The sequence below is a fragment of the Prionailurus bengalensis genome, chromosome D2 (genome assembly GCF_016509475.1).
Source record: "Prionailurus bengalensis isolate Pbe53 chromosome D2, Fcat_Pben_1.1_paternal_pri, whole genome shotgun sequence".
Classification (NCBI taxonomy): Eukaryota; Metazoa; Chordata; class Mammalia; order Carnivora; family Felidae; genus Prionailurus; species Prionailurus bengalensis.
The window spans coordinates 75804267-75829681 of NC_057351.1; the positions used below are offsets into that span (position 1 = coordinate 75804267).

The 25415-nt window shown below is 39.9% G+C and overlaps 1 protein-coding gene across 4 annotated transcripts in view; it reads left to right on the forward strand.

Annotated features, from left to right (window-relative positions):
- LOC122493316 (SEC23 interacting protein) overlaps nucleotides 1-25415 on the forward strand; it is a 44533-nt gene that overhangs the window by 2533 nt on the left and 16585 nt on the right. For 3 of the 4 annotated variants that reach the window (XM_043597708.1, XM_043597710.1, XM_043597709.1), the window contains exons 2-13: nucleotides 1087-1619; nucleotides 5167-5389; nucleotides 6574-6767; nucleotides 8708-8797; nucleotides 10892-11012; nucleotides 12555-12644; nucleotides 14130-14271; nucleotides 15862-16070; nucleotides 16877-16995; nucleotides 17526-17678; nucleotides 18970-19065; nucleotides 23696-23893. In XM_043597708.1, the coding sequence (XP_043453643.1) occupies nucleotides 1087-1619; nucleotides 5167-5389; nucleotides 6574-6767; nucleotides 8708-8797; nucleotides 10892-11012; nucleotides 12555-12644; nucleotides 14130-14271; nucleotides 15862-16070; nucleotides 16877-16995; nucleotides 17526-17678; nucleotides 18970-19065; nucleotides 23696-23893 (2168 nt within the window). The remainder of the gene's footprint in view (nucleotides 1-1086; nucleotides 1620-5166; nucleotides 5390-6573; nucleotides 6768-8707; nucleotides 8798-10891; nucleotides 11013-12554; nucleotides 12645-14129; nucleotides 14272-15861; nucleotides 16071-16876; nucleotides 16996-17525; nucleotides 17679-18969; nucleotides 19066-23695; nucleotides 23894-25415) is intronic. The other variant, XM_043597711.1, reaches the window with a different exon arrangement.

Genomic DNA, 25415 nt, shown 5'->3' on the forward strand with positions numbered 1-25415 from the left:
TTAAATCTTTATTTATTTTTGAGAGAGAGACAGAGTGTGAGCAGGGGAGGAGCAGAGAGAGAGGGAGACACAGAATCCAAAGCAGGCTCCAGGCCCTGAGCTGTCAGCACAGAGCCCGATGCAGGGCTCGAACCCACGAACCGTGACATCATGACCTGAGCCGAAGTTGGACGCTCAACTGACTGAGCCACCCAGGCGCCCCTAGGAAGAAAGTTTCTACAAGCTAAGGGCTTATAAAAGTTTGGTAAGAAGAGTGGGCTGGACTGTTGAGGCCATGTAGAGGGAGAATACTTTTATTTTACAACTTGGTTGCAGAAGAGAAGGTAGTTTGGGGTTGATAATCCCTGTGGTGAAGATCAGTTTGGGCAAAGGGAAGTGAAGAGAAGTGAACTTTGGTTAGAAAATGGCTTTTTTAGTGATTTGGCATTCTCTAATGGCTAGTTCTCTGGTCGCAATAGTGTGATTTTAGGGATGGCAATTAATGGTTGACCTACTTTGCCTTGGGAATACAAATACCACGTGTTCATTTGTACAATGAATGCTTTGTAGGTAAGAGTCCCGACACACCCCTTCTTGTCAACAGAGTTCATGTCTGTACTTAAGTTTCTTATTACTGTAGAAATAAAACTGCGTGTATTTGGTAGCAGAAAATATTTGAATTATTTTTTACCAGGAGGAAATTCAAAATAAGATGTAAAAATAGTAGGTATAGATTTTGTTTCTGTTTTCAAAAACTCCTATATACAGATATGTGTAATTTATATATATTTACAATAAATACTTGACTATTCATTTAAAAAATATAAAAGGTTATGTACCAAAACATTAACGTGTTAACAGTGATTGTCTTCGGGAGGTGGGCTTATGAATGAATTCTGATTTTTCCCTCCTTTTGTTGTTTCGTATTCTTATTTTCTAGTTTTTCATCTCAAAGAAAAAAAGAACAAGGTTTTCTTTCTTTCTTTCTTTTTTGTAATGCAGAAATAGAAAAAAGAACACGTGCAATTGCTCGATCTGCCTTATAGGATCGTAGCTACAGAAAAATAGAATATCCTTTAAATCTTTTGCTCTCCTGTTCCTTTTCAGAAGATTCCACCGACGTTGGGGAGGAGGACAGCTTCCTCGGTCAGACTTCTGCTCACACGTCTACCCCACAGACCTTTAGTTACTTCTCTCAGGTATCAAGCAGTAGTGATCCTTTTGGGAATATTGGACAGTCGCCGTTAACAACTGTGGCAGCATCGGCTGGACACTCAGCATACTCCAAGTCCCCAGCTGCTCTCCCTTTTACAACTGGATCCCAAGATGCGTCGAATGCGTGCTCACCAGCCATTTCGAAGGCTCAGTATGGTGCTCCACCTTCTGCACAGATGGGAATGAATACTTACCTGCCTTCTCAGCCAAGTAGTCTCCCTCCTTCCAATTTTGGGAGCCCACCGCAAGGAACGCCCCAACAAGGACACAATCCATATCGTCACACCCCTGTAAGCAGCAGGGCTAATCCTTATATTGCACCCCCACAGCTGCAACAGTGCCAAACACCAGGCCATCCCCCCCATCCTCCACCCGCCGGACCCCCGGTTCAGATGTACCAGATGCCTGTAGGATCTTTGCCACCGGTACGGAGATGTGTTTTTATATCTTAGCTATTCACTCTGATTTATTTTATTTTATTTCGTTTTTTATTTTATTTTTTATTAAAAGCAATTTTTTTTTTTTTTTAACGTTTATTCCTTTTTGAGAGAACAGAGACAGAATGCGAGCAGGGGAGGGGCAGAGAGAGAGGGAGATACAAGGTACAAAGGAAGCTCCAGGTTCTGAGCTATCAGCCCAGAGCCTGATGCGGAGCTCGAACCCAGGAACCGTGAGATCATGAACTAAGCCAAAGTTGGATGCTCAACCAACTGAGCCACCCAGGCGCCCCTCCCTCACTCTGATTTTTTATCTCTCTCTCATCTTAGCCTGTGTTTTTAAAAAGTGAGCTTCGGGGCGCCTGGGTGGCTCAGTCGGTGAAGCGTCCGACTTCGGCTCAGGTCATGATCTCACGGTCCGTGAGTTCGAGCCCCGCGTCGGGCTCTGTGCTGACAGCTCAGAACCTGGAGCCTGTTTCAGATTCTGTGTCTCCCTCTCTCTGACCCTCCCCCGTTCATGCTCTGTCTCTCTCTGTCTCAAAAATAAATAAACATTAAAAAAAAAAAAAAAGTGAGCTTCTATTTTTATTTTTTCATTCCTTTTTTTTTTTTTTTTAAGTTATTTATTTTCAGAATGTGAGAGCGGGCGCATGCTCACCTGCATATACAAGTCGGGGAGGAGCAGAGAGAGAGGGTGATAGAGAATCCCAAGCAGGCTCCACGCTGTTAGCGCAGAGCCTGACCTGGGGCTTGATCCCATCAACCACGAGATCATGACTTGAGCCAAAATCAAGAATTGGACGCTCAGCCCCCTGAGCCACCCAGGTGTCCCAACACTGGGCGTTTAATAGTCAATGTGATGATAAACTGTTCTTAGAGGCGATTCTTTGTAAGCTATGTGTTTTGAAGTAAACATTCTTTTAAAGGAATCATAAAGGGGCACCTGGGTGGCTCATTTGGTTGAGAGTCAGACTTTGGCTCAGGTCTTGATTTCACGGTTCGTGAGTTCAAGCCCCACATTGGGCTCCCCGCTGTCAGTGCAGAGTCCACTTTGGATCTTTTGACCCCCTTCTCTTTCTGCCCTGGGTCCCCACTGCCCCTCTCTCTCAAAAAAATACATAAACATTAAAAAAAAATTTAAAGGAAGCTCATTAAATGGTTCATATATTATTGATTTATGAAAGTAGTACCTGATTTTAATGAGTTAACTACATGTCAGTATTTCCAGATTTTAGAGTAAGATACCAATAATAAATGTTATCTGGGGATATGTCAGAGTTGAAGCATTTATTAACAGACTGCCATTTTCTCAGTTTTTAATTATCCTACTCAATCAAAACATTCAATTACAGGGACTAAAATTTATTACTTCTATAATTTCCTTTATTTACTTTATGAAGTTTGGGTCTAGACAGTCAAACTCTATCTCAGGAGGGTGATGGGGCAACATTTGCATTGGGTAAATTCTGTGAAATTCCCTTATGCTTTTTCCCCAGCTGATTGTTGAACTGACTTCCACAGGGAAATCAACTGAATCAAAAAAAGGGAAATGATTCAAAGGAAGAATTAACCCAAGTGTGGCAGGGATAGCGGTATTATAATCAGAAAATAACCTAACTTCTCTCTTGGGAATAGAGAATGGGCTCAGTTTTATTGTTTAATTTAAATCCTATCAATACACAAACTTGATAATGTTGGATTTCAGCATATTGGAAGGTAAGCGCATCACAGCATGTGGGATAGTTAACATATTAGTTTGCTGATTAAATTTTTGAAAAGGTTTCTAATTAAGAAATTTAAAAATGATAATTGCAGACTTGAAAGTTACAAAAATAAAGATAGCACAAACAGTACCCCAGTGCCCTTAATGCATGTTTACCTGTCATTAACGTTTTACCCCATTTGTTCTTTTACTTGTGCACAGGCACACACTCACACATTTGGACATCCTCTCTCTCCCCTTGTCACTATGTGTGTGTGCAAGTTGTTTGGGAAGTGGTCAGTTGAATGCATTATGACTCTTTACTCCTAACTATTTTAGTGCAAATTTCTAAGAATAAGGATGTCCTTTTACATAACCACGGTACAGTTATCACCTCCGTAATTTTAACATTGATACAACATTCCAAAATGATTTTTAATTAAAACATTTAAAAATAATTGTTTTCTAATTAAAAAAATTGGTTTTTTTATTTTAATTTTTGTACTGTTTATTTTTGAGAGAGACAAGTGGGGGAGGGGCAGAGAGAGAGGGAGACGCAGAATCCAAAGCAGGCTCTAGGCTCTGAGCTGTCAGCACAGAGCCCCATGTGGGGTTCAAACTCATGAACTGTGAGATCATGACCTGAGCTGAAGTCAGACATTTAACCGACTGAGCCACCCAGGCGCCACATCATGTTTAAATTTTTTTTAAGTTTATTTTTTGACAAAGAGGGAGAGAGAACTTGCATAAGCAGGGGATGGCCAGAGAGAGAGGGGGAGAGGGAGAATCCCAGTGTGGAGCCTGATGCAGGGCTCAAACTCACAAATCGTGAGATCATGATCTGAGCCGAAATTCGGACTCAGATGCTTAACTGACTGAGCCACTCAGGCATCCCTGATTCTGATTTTAAAAGTATTTCCAGTGCAGAAAATTTGAAAAATGCAGAATAGTCAAATGATGAAAAATTGTATCTGGATAACCCTTCTTCTCATTTTTTTTATGTTTTATCTTTTTTTGTAGACAAACATTGTATATGATTTCTGTGAACGTTTTTTAGATGTTAAGATTGTTTTCTAAAACGTTAAAAAAAATTTTTTTTAACATTTATTTATTATTGAGAGAGAGAGAGAGAGAGAGAGAGAGAGAGAGCGCGCATGAGCAGGGGAGGGGCAGAGAGAGGAGGAGACACAGAATCCAAAGCTGGCTTCAGGCTCTGAGCTGTCAGCACAGAACCCGACGTGGGGCTTGAACTCACAAACTGCGAGATGATGACCTGAGTTGAAGTAGGACGCTTAACCGACTGAGCCACCCAGGTGCCCCTTTTCTAAAACATTTTTAATGGCTCTAGAGAATTCCACCCTTTAAGTCACAGATAATGTACTTAATCAGGTCTCTGTTAGACATTTAGATTGTGTCCAGTGATTTTCTGTTAAAAGTGACCGTTTAGTATATGTCTTTGTAGGTGAATTTTTGTTTCTGTATTACGTCTTTAAGATGAGTTCTTAGAAATAGAATGGTCAGGTCAAGGAATATGCAAGTTATAGAGATTAAATAAATCCCAGGAGACATACTGCTAGATTGATTTCTGTAAAGGTGCCAGTTTACTTCACCATCAGTTTGAGAAAGCCCAGTCTACTTTGAGACTGATGTTGGATTTTGTTGATTTTTGTTGTTGTTAAGAAACATTGTTTTAGGGCCCAATTATTAAACTAAATGGTTGTCCAGAGATATATGTAGGATAATCATTATGAATGTTACTTTGGGTCTGAGGCATATATGGAATTGTTGTTTTTTGGACAAACATCATAGTCCTGTCTTTCTGGTGTGTTCCAGATTCCTGCTTCAGTGCCATCGGGGTTGACCCCTCCAACACAACAGCAGGCTCTTGCTAGACCCACAGGTCCTTCTGTGCAAACGCCCCCTCCTTTTCTACTTCAAAACCAATATGAACCTGTTCAACCCCACTGGTTTTACTGCAAGGAGGTAGAATACAAACAATTGTGGATGCCTTTCAGTATGTTTGACTCTTTGAATCTTGAAGAAATCTATAATTCAGGTAAGGACAGATCATGCATCATTTTTATCTCATTTTAGGAAGAGAAGCAATAGTATTTATCCATGGCTCGTATTTTGTGAATGTCAGATTCCTTAATCCTTGTAGACTCCACCAGACTCTGTAGCTTAAGATAGTGATAGTAATAGAAGGCCTGAATGATTTAAGCAAAGGTTTTCAAAATGTTTTAGTAATTTTCTTCTTTGTTTAAAGATGTTTTAAGTTAGAGACATAGAGTAGTTCATATAACGTAGGTGTCAGTTTTCCTATTTCTGTCATTCTTTTGTAGTTAACGGACATTTATAAAACATCTTCTTTAGAACTCTCGTTCCTGAAGATGCTTTGAAAAGTGTTCTGTAGTCAGGCAGTTTTGAAAGTGACTTGACTTCATTCACCTCTTGAGATAGTGCAATGCAGTGTGTTAAGGCTCTGAGAAGTCCTGGAGTATAGAATTACGTGTTTTTGTTCATCCTGATGATATTTCATCGTGAGACTTAAAAATCCCTCAATACCTTCTGGAAGCATACCTCATGAAGACTTGCTGCTTGGATTAAAAAAAGAAAATCCAGTTATTTGAATTATTATTTTATTTATTTATTTTTCATTTGAATTATTTTATGGTCCTACTTCACAACTCTGCTCCGGCTATTTTTTCTTCACTTAGGAAGAGTCATAATTTTTTTTTTTTTTCAATATATGAAATTTATTGCCAAATTTGTTTCCAAGAAGAGTCATAATTTTGAGTAGCACAAATTAATGTTAAACTTCAATTTTTATTTATTTTTAATTTTTTTTTTTTAACGTTTATTTACTTTTGAGACAGAGAGAGACAGAGGATGAACGGGGGAGGGTCAGAGAGAGAGAGGGAGACACAGAATCTGAAACAGGCTCCAGGCTCTGAGCTGTCAGCACAGAGCCCGACGCGGGGCTCGAACTCACGAGCCGTGAGATCATGACCTGAGCCGAAGTCGGACGCTTAACTGACTGAGCCACCCACGTGCCCCAAACTTCAATATTTAAGCACGAATGAACTTAGTTCTGTGTCATTAAGGGTCAACTAGCCACCATATTCATTATTTATTACTTTTATTTTTTATTTTTTAAAGTTCATTTATTTTTTTTCATTACTTATCATTTTTCAACCTGCCTTGTAACTGTCGGGTTAAAACGTGAACTTTGTGCTCCAGTCCAGCCGGACCCTGAGAGTGTGGTTCTAGGCACCGATGGAGGGCGCTATGACGTTTATCTCTATGATCGACTGAGGAAGGCTGTGTACTGGGAAGAGGAGCCGGCGGAAGTCAGACGCTGTACTTGGTTTTACAAAGGGGACACAGACAGCAGATTTATTCCCTATACAGAGGAGTTCAGTGAAAAACTAGAGGTACGTGGGCTTCATTCTTTTATGCTTTCCTTCAAAACCGTAGGCCCTGTATACATTGGAGCCTCACGTGACACCACTCACAACGAAGCAGGCTTTTTAAGAGCCTGTTTTGATGCTGTTCACAGAGAAGATTGCTTTTTCAGTGGTGCCTTTGTTCAGATGAGGTGCTAATCATGGCCTCAGTAGCTGAAGGTAGACTGTTTTATAGGGGCGTATCACAGATCTAGAAACTAGATACTTGTATCAAACATTCAAACCAACTTAGTCTGCTGGGATCTGTTGTTCAAAGCACGTGCCAAGCATATGGATTCTTTTCTGATCACTGTTCAGTAAAAGACTTGAGCTTAACTTCTGATTTTTGAAAATAGATAGAAAACGGAATAGAAACAAATGTTTTAAGACTTAGCCATTCTAAAACTGGTGGTTAATGTTGTTTCACATAATTGCATTCATTTCTTACGATAATTCTACTTAATGGTTGAATTAATAAATGAATTCAATTTACGTACATTGGAAATGAGATACAGAACACTTTCGTTGCTATTTTTTTTTAACTTTTATTTATTTTGAGAGAGAGCGGGTATGTGCGAGCACGTGCGAGCAAGGTATGAGCAGAGAGAGAGAGAGAGAGAGAGAGAGAGAGAGAGAGAATCCCAAGCATGCTCAGGGCTGTCAGCGTAGAACCCAACGCATGGCTCGATCCAACCAACCGTGAGATCGTGACCTGAACTGAAATCGAGAGTTGGACGTTTAACTGCCTGAGCCACCCAGGCGCTCCTACTTACTATTTTTTAATGTAGTAGTTATTAAAACTGAGATAACTGGCACTAACAGAAAACATTAAAACAACACTGTGTTAATGTTGAAAGCGGCCCCTAAAATGTTAATCTTCCCTAGAAAGAAGATTGTTCAACAGTCCAGTCTTTGGAGTCAGAAATTTGAGGGTGGGAGTGAACTGCGGTTCTGCCCGTGCTACTTTACACCTGCGATCTCGTGCAGCTGTGAACTTAAAATGTCTACTGAGGGGTTGAATTGTGTCCTCCTTTGCACCCCACAAAAGATACGTTGAAGCCCTAACCTGTAGCACCTCAGAATGTGATCTTGCCTGGAAATAGGGTGCTTGCAGGTATAGTTAGTGAAGACGAGATCATTCTGGAAAAGGTTGGGCCCCTAATCCAGTATGACTTGACATCATACCATGTAAAAATAGAGAATTGGAGTGTTGCATCTTTAAAGCAAAAACACTAAAGATTGCCGGCAAAGCACCAGAAGAAGCTAGGAAGAGGCAAGGAAGGAGTAAGGAGTCTTCTGTAGGTTTCAGAGGGATACGGCCCTGGCTGACACTTGACTTCAGACTTCTAGCCTCTGGAACTGTGAAACAGTACATTTTTTTTTTTTTTATGTTTTTGTTTTTTTAAATTTTTTAAACGTTTATTTATTTTTGAGAGGGAAAGAGACAGAGTGCAAGTGGAGGGGGGCAGCGAGCAAGGGAGACACAGAATCTGAAGCAGGCTCCAGGCTTTGAGCTATCAGCACAGAGCCTGATGCGGGGCTCGAATCCACGAACCGTGAGATCATGACCTGAGCTGAACTCGGAGGATTAACTGACTGAGCCACCCAGGCACTCCGAGACAGTACATTTCTATTGTTTTAAGCCATTCATTTTGTGGTACTTTGCTATAGCAGCTCTAGGAAACTAATAGACTGGGTAAACCTTTGTTCTCTCCTGTATGTACTGAGGATAATCTTATTGAGGAGTGATTGAGAGTAATTAATTAAATAAGATAATGTACGTAAAATGACAGACAAGGATGATAAATAGTACATGAGAACTGCTGTTACGTTATTTTTATCATCATCATAGTTCTACTTTTCTTCCACACTTTTTCTCACCGTGGCATAGATTTGTCTTCTTGGCTTATATGTTTCTGTTATTTTAGGCTGAATATAAAAAAGCAGTAACCACCAATCAGTGGCACCGTAGATTAGAGTTCCCAAGTGGAGAGACCATCGTTATGCACAATCCAAAGGTAATGTTTAAGATATTAAAGTGTTAAGGAAAAAAAAAAGATATTAAAGTGTAAGGTTCCTTTCAATAAAGATTTTACTGAATGTGGTTGATAAATGCTCCTTTTTTTATATTAAATATAATTTATTGTCATATTGGCTTCCATACAACACCCAGTGCTCATCCCAACAGGTGACCTCCTCAATGCCCATCACCCACTTTCCCCTCTCCCCCACCTCCCATCAACCCTCAGTTTGTTCTCAGTATTTAAGAGTCTCTTATGGTTTGCCTCCTTCCCTCTCTGTAACTTTTTTTTTCCCCTTCCCCTCCCCCATGGTCTTCTGTTAAGTTTCTCAGGATGCACATACAAGTGAAAACATATGGTATCTGTCTTCCTCTGCCTGACTTATTTCAGTTAGCGAATACCCTCCAGTTCCATCCACATTGCTGCAGATGGCCAGATTTCATTCTTATTGCCAGGGAGTATTCCATTGTACATATAAACCGCATCTTCTTTATCCATTCATCAGTTGATGGACGTTTAGGCTCTTTCCATAATTTGGCTATTGTTGAAAGTGCTGCTATAAACATTGGGGTACAAGTGCCCTATGCATCAGCACTCCTGTATCCCTTGGGTAAATTCCTAGCAGTGCTATTGCTGGGTCATAGGGTAGGTCTATTTTTCATTTTTTGAGGAACCTCCACACTGTTTTCCAGAGTGGCTGCACCAGCCACCAACAGGACAAGAGGGTTCCCGTTTCTCCACATCCTCTCCAGCATCTATAATTTCCTGATTTGTTCATTTTAGCCACTCTGACCGGTGTGAGGTGGTATCTCAGTGTGGCTTTGATTTGTAGATAAATGCTCATTTTTGTTAACTTCTGTAGGGATCTAGTTGTAACAAGCATGTGGCTTTTAAAAGCTTACTTATTCACATTGATCGTAGAAACAAAAATGAAATTTGAATTTTTCTCATGAGGCTGTTCATGTCTGTGTGTCCGCTAAAGTTTAGTGTGCATCATAGTTTACCCACCCTCCACTTGATGATGTTTCGTTTCACCTTTTAAAAATATGTTCTTCCTATTTTTGTTTGTATTGTCTCCATGAATTTATTTTTTTTTTAAGGTCTTGATTAGTGGTGGTCTTTCATTTACCACACTTAGTCTCTCTGAGTTCCAGGTTCCTCACCTGTGATAAGATTTACTTCAATCTTTCCAGGGTCAGGATCATATTTTAAATAAAACGAAGTAATTTCTACAAAAACATCCAGCATAGTACTCGGCATATCATAGTTTCTCAGAACATAGGCTATTTATTTATTTATTTATTTTAGAAAAGCATAAAAGAAAACAAAAGTAATTTTAATCTCATCACTTCTGTAGTTCTTATTGATACTGAAATAAATACAAATAAAAACATTCATTTGCCAACAAAATTGAAACAATAGAAAAAGGTATCATATCAAGAATAAAAGCCTCTTATTCTGCATTTCCTTTTTCTCCTCCTGTTAGTAACTACTCTTAACCTTTTGTTTTTCATTTGTTTTTGATGCAAACACAAACATTTTGCATACCATCTTGCATCCTTTTTTTTTTTTTTTTGAAGAAAATGTTCTGTGTGACATAGGACTAAGTTCAAAACAGTTGGTTTAACAGAATATGTGTTTTCCTAAAAAGTGGTGGGTATATCAGTTTTTGGCATTGAAATTGAACTTTGTAAATTAATTGAGAATCTTGCTATTTAAAGGATTATGCCTTAAATATTTTTGTTAGGCAAAGATTCTTCTCTTCTAGGTAACTTTTCCTTAATTTCTTACGCATAACCCTGGATTATTACGTTACATTTTTAAAATCAAGGTATACTACTTCTGATTTAGTTGTAGTATTTTCCAGTATACGCATTGGAAGTAATGGTATTGATTTGCCTAGTTTTAATGGTTAATGAACTCTAGCAGGACTGTTATAAAATTGGTGTTGGGAGAACAATACGAGTACTTGATTTATAAATTATTCATACTATGAAGTAGTTTAGTATGTATTGAAATAAATTATTTAGCCTGTAGTGGAAATGCACTTGGTCGTGAGCTCTGTCATAATCCTTCTGTCATGTCTTGAAGGTTATTGTTCAGTTCCAGCCTTCATCAGTGCCAGATGAATGGGGAACCACACAAGATGGACAGACAAGGCCCAGGGTTGTAAAGCGTGGAATTGATGATAACCTTGATGAAATTCCTGATGGTGTGTATAGTTTGCTTAGGGCCAAGGTCTTTTTTCGACTCCTCTATTGTAGCATCATTTTTAGAATGATGAAAAAGGGAGCAATTATTAGGAATACCTGCTGTAACATGCAGAAATCAGCCAGGTTGGCACATATCTTTCTTTTTATCCTATTTTCTCTCTCTTAATTTTTAAGTGGAGAATCCTGTTGAAGATATACAAACCATGTAATGTAAATTCTAAAATACGTATTGTTGTGAAGAAACACTTTGCTGGTTGAAACCAGGCTTTTGGCAATACATTTGGGCTTTTTTTCATTATGCCTTATCTACCTTGTATTACTCCAGTGCAAGTTTGCAAACGTTTTCTGTTAAGGAGCAAATAGTAAATATTTCAGGCCATATGGACTTGGTCGCATCTACTCAACTCTGCCATTGCAGTGCGAAAGCATCCATAGATAGTATATCAACAAATGAGGATAGCTGTGTTCCAGTAAAGCTTTGTAAAGAACAGGCAGTGAGCAAGATTTGGCCTGTTTGGTCAACCTCTGCTCCAGTGTATATGCTTTGGTTTCTCCTGTGGCACCATTCAAAATGACACATTTCAGGGGCACCTGGGCAGTCGGTTGGTTAAATGTCTGACTTCTGCTCAGGTCATGATCTTGTGGTTGGCGAGTTTGAGCCCCGCATCGGTCTCTCTGCTGTCAGTACAGAGCCCGCTTCAGATCCTGTCCCCCTCTCCCTGCCCCTCCCCTGCTTGTACTGGCACGTGCACGCGCGTTTTCTCTCTCAAAAATAAAATAAACGTTAAAAAATATACACATTTTATTTTGACAATTACATACTTCGTTTTTGTTTCATTGTCTTATGAAATTATAAAATAAATGTACTCATTGTGAATCTGAACAAAATAACCAGAGTAAAATAGTAAATTTAACTTGTTCCTATATGCCATATGTTCCATATGTTCCTATATGCCAGAGTAAGATAATAGATTTAACTTGATTTTCCTATATATATCTTGAAGATGCTCTTGATACAGGATATATATTGTATAGGGAAATGGAAGGATTTGGGGAAAATGCTTTATTTTAATTAATTACATTTATTTATTTAAGTAATCTCTATACCCAGTGTGGGGCTTGAAACCACAACCCTAAGATCAAGAGTTGCATGCCCCTCCAGCTGAGCCAGCCAGGTGCCCCACTGGGGGAAATATTTAAAGTTTTATTTTGGCATATTGCTTTTCCATGTGGGACTTAGTAGTCTCCTGGGGAATCCTGAAGAAATCACAAAGGTTATGGAGATGCAGTAGGCACAAAACTAATGATTATCACATGCTCATAACTTCTGGGATCAGGGGTGACCTTCCTCCACTTCTTGGTCTAGTTCACTGTTACTTACCGAGGTGGACCTTGAGCTTTGTTCTTCTCATCTCATCTCATAGAGAGTAATAAAGCTTATTAGCATGGAAGGGTCCTACAGTTCTTTGCCCAGTTTATGGTGACAAAAGGGGTATCTATAATATTGCATTTATATAGCCATGTATGCATTTCTTTTGTAGGAGAAATGCCTCGGGTTGACCATTTGGTGTTCATGGTGCATGGCATTGGACCTGTGTGTGACTTGCGCTTTAGAAGCATTATTGAATGTGGTAAGTTAGTCATTTTATTTCATGTGATGACTTGAGAACTAACAGAAGAACATTGAAATGTTCATTTTTTTTTTTTTTCCTGGAACAAGTACCATTTTCTGGTATTATTCAGAGACATTCAAAAGGTGACACCCTTATGTTAAAACAAATAGAAAATACCTGGCAAAATATTTTCTAAGATAGAGCTGTTCACTCAAAACTAAATGTTCATTAAAAAAAATTTTTTTTTAAATGTTTATTTATTTCTGAGACAGAGACAGAGCATGAGTGGGGGAGGGGCAGAGAGAGAGGGAGACAGAATCGGAAGCAGGCTCCAGGCTCTGAGCTGTCAGCACAGAGCCCAACGTGGGGCTCGAACTCACAAGCCGTGAGATCATGACCTGAGCCAAAGTCGGTCGCCCAACCGACTGAGCCACCAGGCACCCCTAAATGTTCATTTTTAAGATAGTTTCCAGCTGTGTACTACCGGCTGAGGAACTGTAAGGGGAGATTTTTAAATGATCACTGGGAAATAATTTGTACTTGATTTGCTCTTACGATACATGTAACTCATAAAATCCTAGACTGTGAAGAATTAGAATAATTAGAATTAGGGAGATCTTTGAAATGATTTAGCCTTTCCTGACAGACACCCTCTGCCTAAGCACCTCTAGCAACTGGGAATACCTATGCTTTGAGCTTTAAATTTAAAGTGAATTAGGGGTGCCTGGGTGGCGCAGTCGGTAAAGCGTCCGACTTCAGCCAGGTCACGATCTCGCGGTCCGTGGGTTCGAGCCCCGCGTCAGGCTCTGGGCTGATGGCTCAGAGCCTGGAGCCTGTTTCCGATTCTGTGTCTCCCTCTCTCTCTGCCCCTCCTCCGTTCATGCTCTGTCTCTCTCTGTCCCAAAAATAAATAAACGTTGAAAAAAAAAAAATTTAAAGTGAATTAGTTGAAAGAAGTTGTTTAATGGAACAGTGAATCTGCCTGTTTACTTACATTTTTGAAGTTTTGTTTTTATATTTTGTATAATAGTTGGTATTTATTCAATACTTGGTTTGTGCCAGGCATTTTGCGTGTGTCATTTTGCTTACCTCTCCCAATAAACCCTGGGGGTGTCTGTCCTCTGCACCGGTAGGTGCGGCACTGAGGCCCGTAAGCGCAAGTTAGCTTCTCTGCTTTCGTGGTCTGTGGGTTCTTGGGCAGGGGCCCAGTGGCAGGTAGTTTGATTCCAGAGTCTGTAACCATAGTGCCATGCTGCCTTCCAGAAGTGGTAGTTAAGTTAATTCATTTACATATTCCTCTAAACTATTGAAAAGTTGAAAAGAGCTTCCTAAAAGTTGGGTTTTTTCTTTATTGGACTGATTTTGTCATTCTTATTTTTTTTTCTTAAGAAGTTTGTTATAAAGCATACTGGCATAGTTAATGGGAATTGCTAACTACCTGTCAAGCTGGGAAAATTTAACCTATTTAATTTGTCTTCCTGAATTTTTTTTTTTTTTTTTAAGTGGATGATTTTCGGGTGGTTTCTCTGAAATTGCTGCAGACACATTTCAAGAAATCTGTAGACGATCGGAAAGTAAGCAGAGTGGAGTTTCTTCCTGTTCATTGGCACAGTTCCTTGGGTGGGGACGCCACAGGTGTTGACAGGTTTGTGGACTTTGATAACTCGTCGTTCGGATTAGTCACACTTAGATTCAAGATTTAAACCATAATATAAAATAGTTTGTTGTAGCTTCAACAGATATATTCAACAAATACAGTCCTTTATTTAAATGTTCTAGTTGCCCTGACATATGATTTAAATACTGGCCGTTAATGTTTATATGCTACTTATCTGTGTGTGTTTACATGTGTGTTTTTGCACATGTGTGTAGGCATATGTATGTGTTCCTATTATAAATAAGAGACTCTAAGGAATTTTTTTTTTTATTTAAAAAAAAATTTTTTTTTTTCAACGTTTATTTATTTTTGGGACAGAGAGAGACAGAGCATGAACGGGGGAGGGGCAGAGAGAGAGGGAGACACAGAATCGGAAACAGGCTCCAGGCTCTGAGCCATCAGCCCAGAGCCTGACGCGGGGCTCGAACTCCCGGACCGCAAGATCGTGACCTGGCTGAAGTCGGACGCTTAACCGACTGTGCCACCCAGGCGCCCCAGGAATTTTTTTTTTAATGTTTATGAGAGAGAGAGAGAGAGAGAGAGAGAGAGAGAGAGAGAGAGAGACCGAGCACGAGGCGGGGGAGGGGCAGAGAGTGAGGGGACATAGAATCCGAAGCAGGCTCGAACCCATGAGATGTGAGATCATGACCTGAGCCGAAGTCAGACAGCTGACTGACTGAGCCACCCAGGTGCCCTGAGAATCTAAGGAATTTAAGCCAATTTTAGAATACTATTCTCACCTGTAGTAGTTGAGACAGGGTGCTGTCCTGTATGTTGTAGGACATTTAGGAACATCCTGGCCTCTACCCACTAGACAACAACAGCACGCACCCCCTCCTCTGGCCTCGAACCCATAATAGCCAAAGACATCTCCAGTCGTTGTTAAAGACCAGCAGCACTCTGTAGGCACTGTGACAAGTTAGTGTCCCACTCAGTTTTGAATGCTTCCAGTTGAGAAACACAGATTGAGGTAAACATTTCTGCTGGGGCACAGGGCTAATAACATATCTGGGTTTTAGTGAACATCATAATGTTTCAAGGCACGTAGTTTAATAAAACTAATTCTACAAACGGCATTCTGTGTTATTCCATATGTTATTCCAGGCAGGCCCTATTATGAGGGTGTTTTCTCTCCATGTGGATGTTCATGAACTTGGCTACCTCCATTCTCAAATCAGGAAAGATTTTTCAGTGCATGAAGCTGCTTTCTGATTCTTTGTTACATTCCCTGTTGTCCTTTCCGCTGCAGTTTTTGTCAGGTGTCCTCATTTCCACTTAATTGGAAGAAAAATGGAAGAGCAGCCTTTCATCTTTAAAAATAAAATTTAAGTTTTTATGTAGGCGTTCTTTTATGTAATAACTCTTCATGAAGCCCCAAAGTCATAGTATAGCTATAGGCACACATAATTTTTGCTTTATCTTGATTCGTTTATAATAACTGTCTACAGAATCAGCTCATAATTAGCCTATGGGATTCCTTTACTCATTGTGTATTTAGAAATCAGGATCTAAACTTTAAAAAATCTATAGGTTTAAGGTGGCTACTGACTGAATATACTTTTTCTTCTCTTTAAACAGGAATATTAAGAAAATCACCTTACCAAGTATTGGTCGGTTTCGTCACTTTACCAATGAAACCTTGCTAGATATTTTATTTTACAATAGCCCCACCTACTGTCAGACGATTGTGGAAAAAGTGAGCATGGAGATCAACCGTCTACATGCACTTTTTATGAGTCGGAATCCAGACTTTAAAGGAGGAGTCTCTGTTGCTGGTCACAGTTTAGGTAAAACTGTCAAATATCCACATTTTAAACATGATTTTTGTTGAGTCCTCACTGCTTTTAGAGAGGGTGACAATGTTAGTGTGAGATTTAGAATTACAGGTTTTAATTTTTTTTCAATTCTTTTTTTTTTTTTTTTTCAACGTTTATTTATTTTTGGGACAGAGAGAGACAGAGCATGAACGGGGGAGGGACAGAGAGAGAGGGAGACACAGAATCGGAAACGGGCTCCAGGCTCTGAGCCATCAGCCCAGAGCCTGACGCGGGGCTCGAACTCCCGGACCGCGAGATCGTGACCTGGCTGAAGTCGGACGCTTAACCGACTGCGCCACCCAGGCGCCCCTTCAATTCTTTTTTTAATGTTTATTTTTGAGAGAGAGACAGAGTGTGAGTGGGGGAGGAACAGAGACAGTGGGAGACACAGAATCCGAAGCAGGCTACAGGCCCTGAGCTGTCTGCACAGAGCCCAACGCGAGGCTCAAACCGACGAACCATTAGGTTGTGATCTGAGCCAAAGTCAGATGCTCAATCGATTGAGCCACCCAGGTGCTCCAGGTTTTAAGTTTTATAAAGGGTAAACACGAATGCGGTGAGTCTAGTTAGATTCTGCTTTTGCTTTTCAATTACCTAGGAATGCTTTGTATTTTAGTTTATTTTGCTGTTTGGTAAAACAATGATATTGATGATCAGATCTTGAATGGCATTTAACTTTTGTATGACTTCTGCCTAGGGACTTTGTAAAAAAAAATGATAATTAGTGTTACAAAATTATTAATACATTATAAAGCAAAATGCAATTTTTTTTCTAGGTTCTTTAATATTATTTGACATCCTATCTAATCAAAAAGATTTGAATTTGTCAAAGTCTCCTGGGCCTTTTGCTGTTGCTAATGGAGTTGTGAAGCAGCCACATTTTCAGGAAAAGCAGGTATGGCCTGATTAACATTCAGATTTAGAAGTGAAGCTGAACAGTTTATTAAAGTCTGAACTTCCCTGGAAAAAAATTTTTTTAAAGTTTATTTAAGCAATCTCTACACCCAGCGTGGGGCTTGAACTCGCAATCCTGAAATCAAGAGTCATATGAGTCTTCTGACTGAGCCAGCCAGGTGCTCCTGAAATGTTTTTATAAATCAAATTATCCTGAGGTTTATAAGTATGATTGGATCATGTAGCTTGTTGGAGTTTCTCACTTTTCTTTCTTCTGGATTATAAATTTAAATGTGAAAGAAAGTTTAGGATTTTAAAAAATGTTAAGCAAATTACTGTAGAAAATGGGAGTGAGAATGATTTATTAAATTTATATTCTTTTTCAGAATATTCAAACTTTGGATGATAAACTACCTAAAATGGATTTCTTTGTGGAGCAAAATTGTTTAAGATTTTCTGTAGGTCAGGAGACATTTTGTGGAAGTTTTTCTGAGCTTTGTAATGTTCCCTTGACTTTTTTTTTTTTTTAAGATGCCTGAAGAGTCAAAGCTGACTTTGGATGAGTCTTGTGACCTTGATGTTGAAAATGAAGAAGTCCTAAGTTTGCAAGAAACTCTGGAAGCACTTAGCCTCTCTGAATATGTTAGCACTTTTGAAAAGGAAAAGATTGACATGGAATCTCTGGTACCGATGATAGTTTCGTTCGTTTCTGTTTGAAATTGTTTTTCCTGTAAGATCAAACATTAAGAATGGTTTGAACATTCTTACGTCATAATACATTTCAGATAAGGCAGAAACTTACATGTTTAAAAAATGGAAGGCAGGAGTTTTGTTTGTTTTTTAGTATAATCTGGGAATGCTTCTAAGTAGGACACAAAACCCAGAAGCCATAAGAGAAAGATTGCATAGCTGGAGATGCCCTAAACAACATCTAACGGCCAGCAATAGATTAAGAAGAATATTTGGAACATCCTTTCTGGGCAAAGAGTTTATTTCCTTATTATTTAAAGCTCCTACAAAATAGTTCCACAAAGCCCATCAACACAGTAGGAAAATAAGTGAAGAAAAAAAAAAGTGTTTACAGAAGAATTAAAAAAAAAAACTATATATATATATATATATATATATATATATATATATATTTTTTTTTTTAATGCTTATTTTTGAATGATCATAAGCAGGGGAGGGACAGAGAGAGAGTGGCAGACACAGAATCGGAAGCAGGCTCCAGGCTCTGGGCTGTCAGCACAGAGCCCAGTGTGGGGCTTGGGGCTCGAACTGACGAATGGTGAGATCGTGATCTGAGCCGAAGTTGGACACGTAACCGACTGAGCCACCCAGGCGCCCCTACACGAGAATTTCTACAAGGGTATTCACTGCAGCACTGTTTATAATAGCAAAACCTCAGAAACACCTTCCATGTCCACCAGTAGGGCACCAGTGAAATAATTAATGGTGCATGCACACAATGGAATACCCTGCAGCTGTGGAATAAATAAGGTAGTGTCAGAAATACTGGTGTGAAGTGATTCCCAAGGTATGTTTTGAGAAAAGCGCACAGTTTAGTCCTGTTTGTATAGCAGGCTACACATACAAGGAAAACCACATAGGTGTTGTATATACAGAAGGTGTCTCTGGAAGGAGAGCAGATTGTCAGCAGTGGCTGCTGCGAGGGGTGGTGAGGACAGGAGGGGAGGGGAGAGACTTCATTGTCTGCTCGACTGTAGCTTTTGAATTTTGTACAACACGCATGTATTTTCAGCCAAAAATAAATAGAGTGGTTTAGATGTGGAGGCCCCAGATTTTACAAGCTAAATTAATCCATGATTTAAAAAACAAATGGACTTTTAAAAAATCGACTGGATCTTAGATTGCTTTCAGTGATATGGGTCCTTGTTATCATTTCCTTATTTCAGTTGCAGCTCATCTGTCATTAGACCAATTAACTAATGTGCTTATCTGTTTCCTTTTAAAGCTTATGTGCACAGTTGATGACCTGAAGGAGATGGGCATACCCCTTGGACCCAGAAAGAAGATAGCTAACTTTGTAAAACAGAAAGCGGTTAAACTGGTAAAGTTGATTTCCACCCTAAAACTAGAAACCCAAACCCATCTTTGACTAGCTCCTTTGTATTTTGGAAGTTTGTGTTGATACTGGTATGGTTAGGCCAGCGGGTGTGCTCCCTGCCCGAGGGCACAGTCATGTTGACGGAGGCCCAGACTTTGGAGGCAGCCAGAGCTGAATTTCAGTCCTAGTTAGGGTAACTGACCATCCTGTTTTTCCGGGAACCGAGAGAATTCCCAGGCCAAAGGACTTGCAGTTTTAAAATTGGTATTTGGGGATTTCCTGGTGCAAACACTGGGGTAGGCCCTGGACAGGAAGTTGGATTGGTCACCCTAGTTCCCAGTTCAACTACTTATTAGCTACTTACTCATGAGCAATTTGCCTCACTTTTCGGATCTCTTGTTTCCCTCATTTCTAAGATGTGAATGATGCTACCTTCCTTATAGAGCTGCAGTGAGGATGAAGTCATACGTGTCGGCTCTGCCCCCAGTAAATGTTAGCTCATGTTCTCTCTTCTCAGGCCTCACCATCTAAAGAAACAAGAACGGACCACTAAAATCTCATTAAATTAGTAACAACCAAAAAGCAAAAATTCTTAACAATACAAAACAAAGCCACAACTAAAAAGCATGCAGGAAGAAATAGAACAACTGGGAAAAAACTCACTCGTTTAATTTTCATTTATTAATCAAATTAATTTGACAGATTTTCTCAATACTTAGAAAAATTAGCACTTAGGGTGGCTACTTTATTTTTATTGTTGTTATCGTGGTCTATGTTGATCCTTCCATCTTTTGAATTTCTGTGGTTCTTCTATTTGTGTCACATGTTTGGAACTTCACATACGTCACTTTATACGCAATAGGACTATAAAGTCATAGAACTGATTTGTTACGATTCGCTTGTGTAGTTGAGTTATTCGGCATCTTATGAATATCTTTTGGGTCAGGCACCATGCTCGGTATTTGGGATTTGGAGACGAACAAGGTTATGTGGTCTAGTTAGGGGCAGAGATTTGACCACAAATGATGCATCGGTCCTGGAACAGAGTGTCGTCTGTGCTGTCAGCCAGGGGAGGGGTGGTATTTCTGGCCTGGGGAGAAGGGGCTGGGAATGGGGAGAGAAGACTCCTCCAAATGCTGATGCTTGAGCTTGAAGGAGAGAGAGGATTAGGGGAGATGGCTTTCCAGGAGTGGGCTTGTGTTTTCCTGGGGCTGAAACAGGTGAATTGGGAATACTGTAGGACAAAGGTTCCTGGAGGCGGGAATGGCAGGTGTTGGAGTTTGGATTTTCTTTTATAAGGGAGTGGTTCTCAAGCATGTTTTTATGGCCATGAAAGTCATGGTACTTTTTTTTTTTTTTAAAGTTTATTTATTGATTTTGAGAGAGAGGGAGAGTGCATATGTATGTGAGCAGGGGGAGGGGCAGAGAGGGAGGGAGAGAGACTCCTAAGCAGGCTCCAAGCTGTCCAGTGCAGAGCCCGACACGGGGCTTGATCTCAAAAACCGGGAGATCATGACCTGAGCCAAAATCAAGAGTTGGATGTGTAACCAACTGAGCCACCTAGGTGCCATAAAAGTCATGGTGCTTTTAAAGAAATACCATGAAATACTCTCCTGCTTATTAGTTCTGTCACAAATTACGACTTAGTATCAAATCATCTGTTTAGTCTGAAGTTTAATTTTTATTTTAGACATGTTAAAAGTTAAAAATATGTACCATAAACTATGTAATAAAATTTCAGCCATGAGCAATGTGTCTGTAATAAATGAGTTTTTAACATTTTGATTCCTTCCTGGTTTTGCCATTAACATTTGCTTTCTTTTGCTATTGGCTAGGGCCTACTGGCTGATATGGAGGGCTAAAGGAAAAAAAATTGGAGGTCAGCTTAAAATTGAAACAATTCTATTATCAGCTGGGTTAAAAAAGTTTTTTAAAATGCTATACCTGGAAGATTGTACTTTTTAACCCCCTTTACCCATTTCTCGTACCCTCCAGCCCTTATCTCTGGCTACACCAAATGGTTCTCAAGTTTTATAAGTTTGTTGATTTTTAGATTCCACACTTAAGTGAGATCATATAGCCTTTGTGTTTCTCTTTCTTATTTCACCTGTCATAATGCCCTCAAGGTCCATCCATGTTGCAAGTGGTAAGATTTCTTTCTTTTTTGTTGATAGATAATATTCCTACGTGTATATACACACACAGACACACACACACACACACACAGATTTATACACACACCCACCAAAACATTATTCATTCATCCATCAGTGGACACTTAGGTTGCTTTCATATATTGGCTGTTGTGTAAAAAATGCTGTAATGAACATGGGGGTAGAAGATGTCTTTTCGAGACCGTGATTTTGTTTGATTTGGTTATCCCTCTAGATATCATATAGTGTATCTACTTTTAATTTTGGTGGGAACTTCCATACTGTTTTCTGTAGTGGCTACGCCAGGTAACATTGCCATGAACAGTGCACAAGCTTTCCCTTTTCTCCACGTTATTTCCAACACTAGTTATCTCTTGCTGTTGTTGACGATAGCCATTCTAACAGTTGTTAGGTGATGCCTCATTGTGCATTGGATTTGCATTCCCCTGATGATGAGTGATGTGGAACGTTTTCGTGTACCTGTTTGCCATGTGTATATGTGTCTTCTAGGGGCAAATGTCTATTTAAATCCGCTGCCCATTTTTAAATTGGATTGACTTCATTAAAAAAATTTTTGTGTGTGTGAATTGGGCCATAGTTTCATATAGCCCCCGTAAACCTCTTGCTCCAGTTTCTGAGGGGACGCGGTTCTCGAACCCCTGCTGTTGGGCAGTGGGGTGGTGAGGGGCTGTTACACATCTCAGAGCAGTCATTGTGATTATTTAGTGACTCAGTGAGAGATGATGGGGGTGTGTTGGGAAGTGGAAAAGAAGGCTGCCAGAGAGTTCTGTATTCTCTTTTTGCTTAAGAATTAACCAATTAGACTTGATTCCCGATTTCCTGGTGTTTGGAAGCCCTTCATAGACAAGATCGCTTGGCCAGCTGTTTTGTTGAGGCGCCCTTTTAAGCAGAGACTTAGGCAGTCGTGTGCAGCCTGGCGAGCGAGGGCCGCTGAGATGTGGGCTTGTGGTGAACAGGCCAGTCCACCCGTGGCAGCTGCTCACGTTCCTCTGACTCTGTCGGGCTGCTGTGTCAGGCTGCGCTCACAAACCAGTGTGAGTGGACCTGATCTCATTACTGCAGAGGCACACCTGTTCCACAGAGGCTCCTAACGCTTTGGTTACTTCCTTGCTCATGGAAATACGTGGGTCTTCTGTTCAGCGCAGGAAGTTTTGAGCGTTTTTGCACCTGTGTAATCACCACCTAAGATGGGAGTTAGAACATTTCTGCCATCAGATAATTCTCTCATGCTTCTCTGTAGTCCACTCCTCCTGCCGTACGATTACTACTTTGGTTTCCATCATTGTGGAGTTTTGCTGGCTCTTCAAGTTCACATAAATGGAATCAGCATCACATATTCTTGTATGTGGCTTCTTTTACTCACAATCATGTTTTTCAGATTCATCCAGTTGTTGCAACATTTGCAGTTCATTCCTTTTTATCTCTGAGTGGTTTTTCCATTGTGCGACTCTAGCTGTAGGGTGCTCGTCCATTCTTCCCAAAATGGTTTTGAGGAAAATTGGTCAGTGGCTCCATGTAGACATGATGGGTGTAAACATGTTGAATGAAGAAATTTCTCCCCAAATTCATATCTTTATGGGAAGTATGTATTTTACAATTATATGGTACTTTAATCTGTCTAGAGTTGAGACCATAAAGGAAGAAGTTGGCATTTTTTATTAAAAATCTAAGTTCTGTGGAAAAGTAGAGTGATTGTGTGGATCCTGAGAAGCTTAACAGAAATCCATGGGGGAGGGGAAGGAAAAAAAAAAAAAAGAGGTTAGCGTGGGAGAGAGCCAAAGCATAAGAGACTCTTAAAAACTGAGAACAAACTGAGGGTTGATGGGGGGTGGGAGGAAGGGGAGGGTGGGTGATGGGTATTGAGGAGGGCACCTTTTGGGATGAGGACTGGGTGTTGTATGGAAACCAATTTGACAGTAAATTTCATATATTAAAAAAAAAAAGAAAAGTAGAGTGAATAGTATAATGATAGCCAGTATTTAGATTTAATGTTGCTGTTTTGCTGTTTTTCTTAGTCTCTTAGTCATTTTTTTCTTAAGCATTTTATTTATTTATGTTTATTTTTGGGAGAGAGAGAGAGAGAAAGTAGGGAAGGGGCAGAGAGAGGGAGACACAGAATCTGAAGTAGGCTTCAGGCTCTGAGCTGTCAGCACAGAGCCGATGCAGGGCTCGAACTCACGAACCGTGAGATCATGACCTGAGCCAAAGTCGGATGCTCAACCAGCTGAGCCACCCAGGCGCCCCTTTTTTCTTAAGAATTTTAAAGTAAATTGTAGAAATCCTGGTGTTTCTTCCCTAAATATTTAGGGTGTGTCTCTAAAAAGGACATTTCTCTAATCACCACACTGCCAAAGAAACGACTGAGGATTCCTTACCATCGATATAACGTGTTCCATAGTGATAGCTGATTAACTGAACTTTTCCTCAGGGTTATGTTATGAATTGTTGGTGTTTCACAGGAACAGAAAAAAGCAGCATCAGAGAAGAAGGCAGTGATGGCTGCTTCGACAAAAGGGCAAGAGGAAAGTGCTCAGAAAGCTAAAGAGACGGCTTCTCTCCCCTCAGAATCTAATGAGTCCAAGAGGAAACTTCCAGTTGGTGCTTATGTATCTTCTGTGCATGTTGATTATGAGTCTTTTGAAGTTGGCACTGGACAGGTAAGTTTATATGTTGATTAGGGCTGCAAATTTTATATTGGAATCGTATATCTTTTTTATTTGAGTTGGCTTTAAATTCTTTTTTAATTTTTTTTTAATGTTTTATTTATTTTTGAGATGGGGAGAGACAGAGCATGAATGGGGGAGGGTCAGAGAGAGGGAGACACAGAATCTGAAACAGGCTCCAGGCTCCGAGCTGTCAGCACAGAGCCCGACGTGGGGCTCGAACTCACGGACGGTGAGATCATGACCTGAGCTGAAGTCGGCCGCTTAACCGACTGAGCCACCCAGGCGCCCCGAGTTGGCTTTAAATTCTTTAAAAATTCAACATTTATGGGGGGCGATGGAGAAAACTGATTTGCATTCAGTAGGATTGTATGCTTCTTTCATGGAAATGTTCCAAGTAAGAGATTGTGTACTGAACGTTACTACTTTTGAAATTGTTTTCATTTCAGTTTTTCCATTATTTTGTAGCAGTACTTTATATTTTATAGTATTAGTCTCTCATAGCCATCAGCAACAGAGTGGCAGTGCTTAGAAAGAAAATTATGTTCTGAACACAGTAGACGCCAGTTACCTGCAGTTTTCAGTGACTCAAGGTCGACCGTGACCTGGAAGCAGATGATCCTCCTTCTGACATACATGGTCAGAGGGTCAGCAGTAGCCTAACATTACGTCACATGCCTCCGTCATTCCCCCCGCCTCATCTCATCACGTAGACCTTTTATCATCTCACATCATCACAAGAAGAGGCTGAGTGCAGTGCAAGAAGATATTTCAGAAGAGACACACTACGTTCCCATAACTTTTATTATAGTATATTGTTGCAGTTCCATTTTATTGTCGTTGTTAATGTCTTACTGTACCTGATTTATAAATTAAACTGTCGTAGGTATGTATGTAGGCAGATATGTAGGCAAAGACGTGGTATATAGTGTACCAGATTATCTGAGGTTTCAGGCATCCACTGGGGGTCTTGGAGTGTATCCCCTTGGATGAGGGGAGACTAATATATCCTTAGATTCCTGTGAGAGAAACTTGCTGCATTCACTTGACTTACAGTTTTTAGTATTCACAATTCTTCCCTTGGAGAAAAAAATTTTTTTTTTTCCCAGAAAATTTCTATAAAAACCAAGGAGTCAGTGGTGCTTCATTTAATAGTATACTTTACTATACTTGTATCTCAGTGGCTTGGGAGTATTAAAATCTTTATAGACATTGTTTTTTTGAGTGTATTTATAGTTGGGTCTCTAAGGTTCCTTATCATAAAGGAATTCATGACTGATTTAAAGAAGGCAGAAAATGGAACAAGGTGTTTATTACAGTCTATTCAAGCTTTTAACCCAATTCACTGATAAAGATTGCATTTTTTAAAATGTCTTTCTTTTTATTTATTACTATTATTAAGTTTATTTATTTATTATTATTTATTTTTGAGAGTCAGAGAGAGACAGAACGTGAACAAGGGAGGGGCAGAGAGAAAGACACAGAATCCCAAGCAGGCTCCAGGCTCTGAGCTATC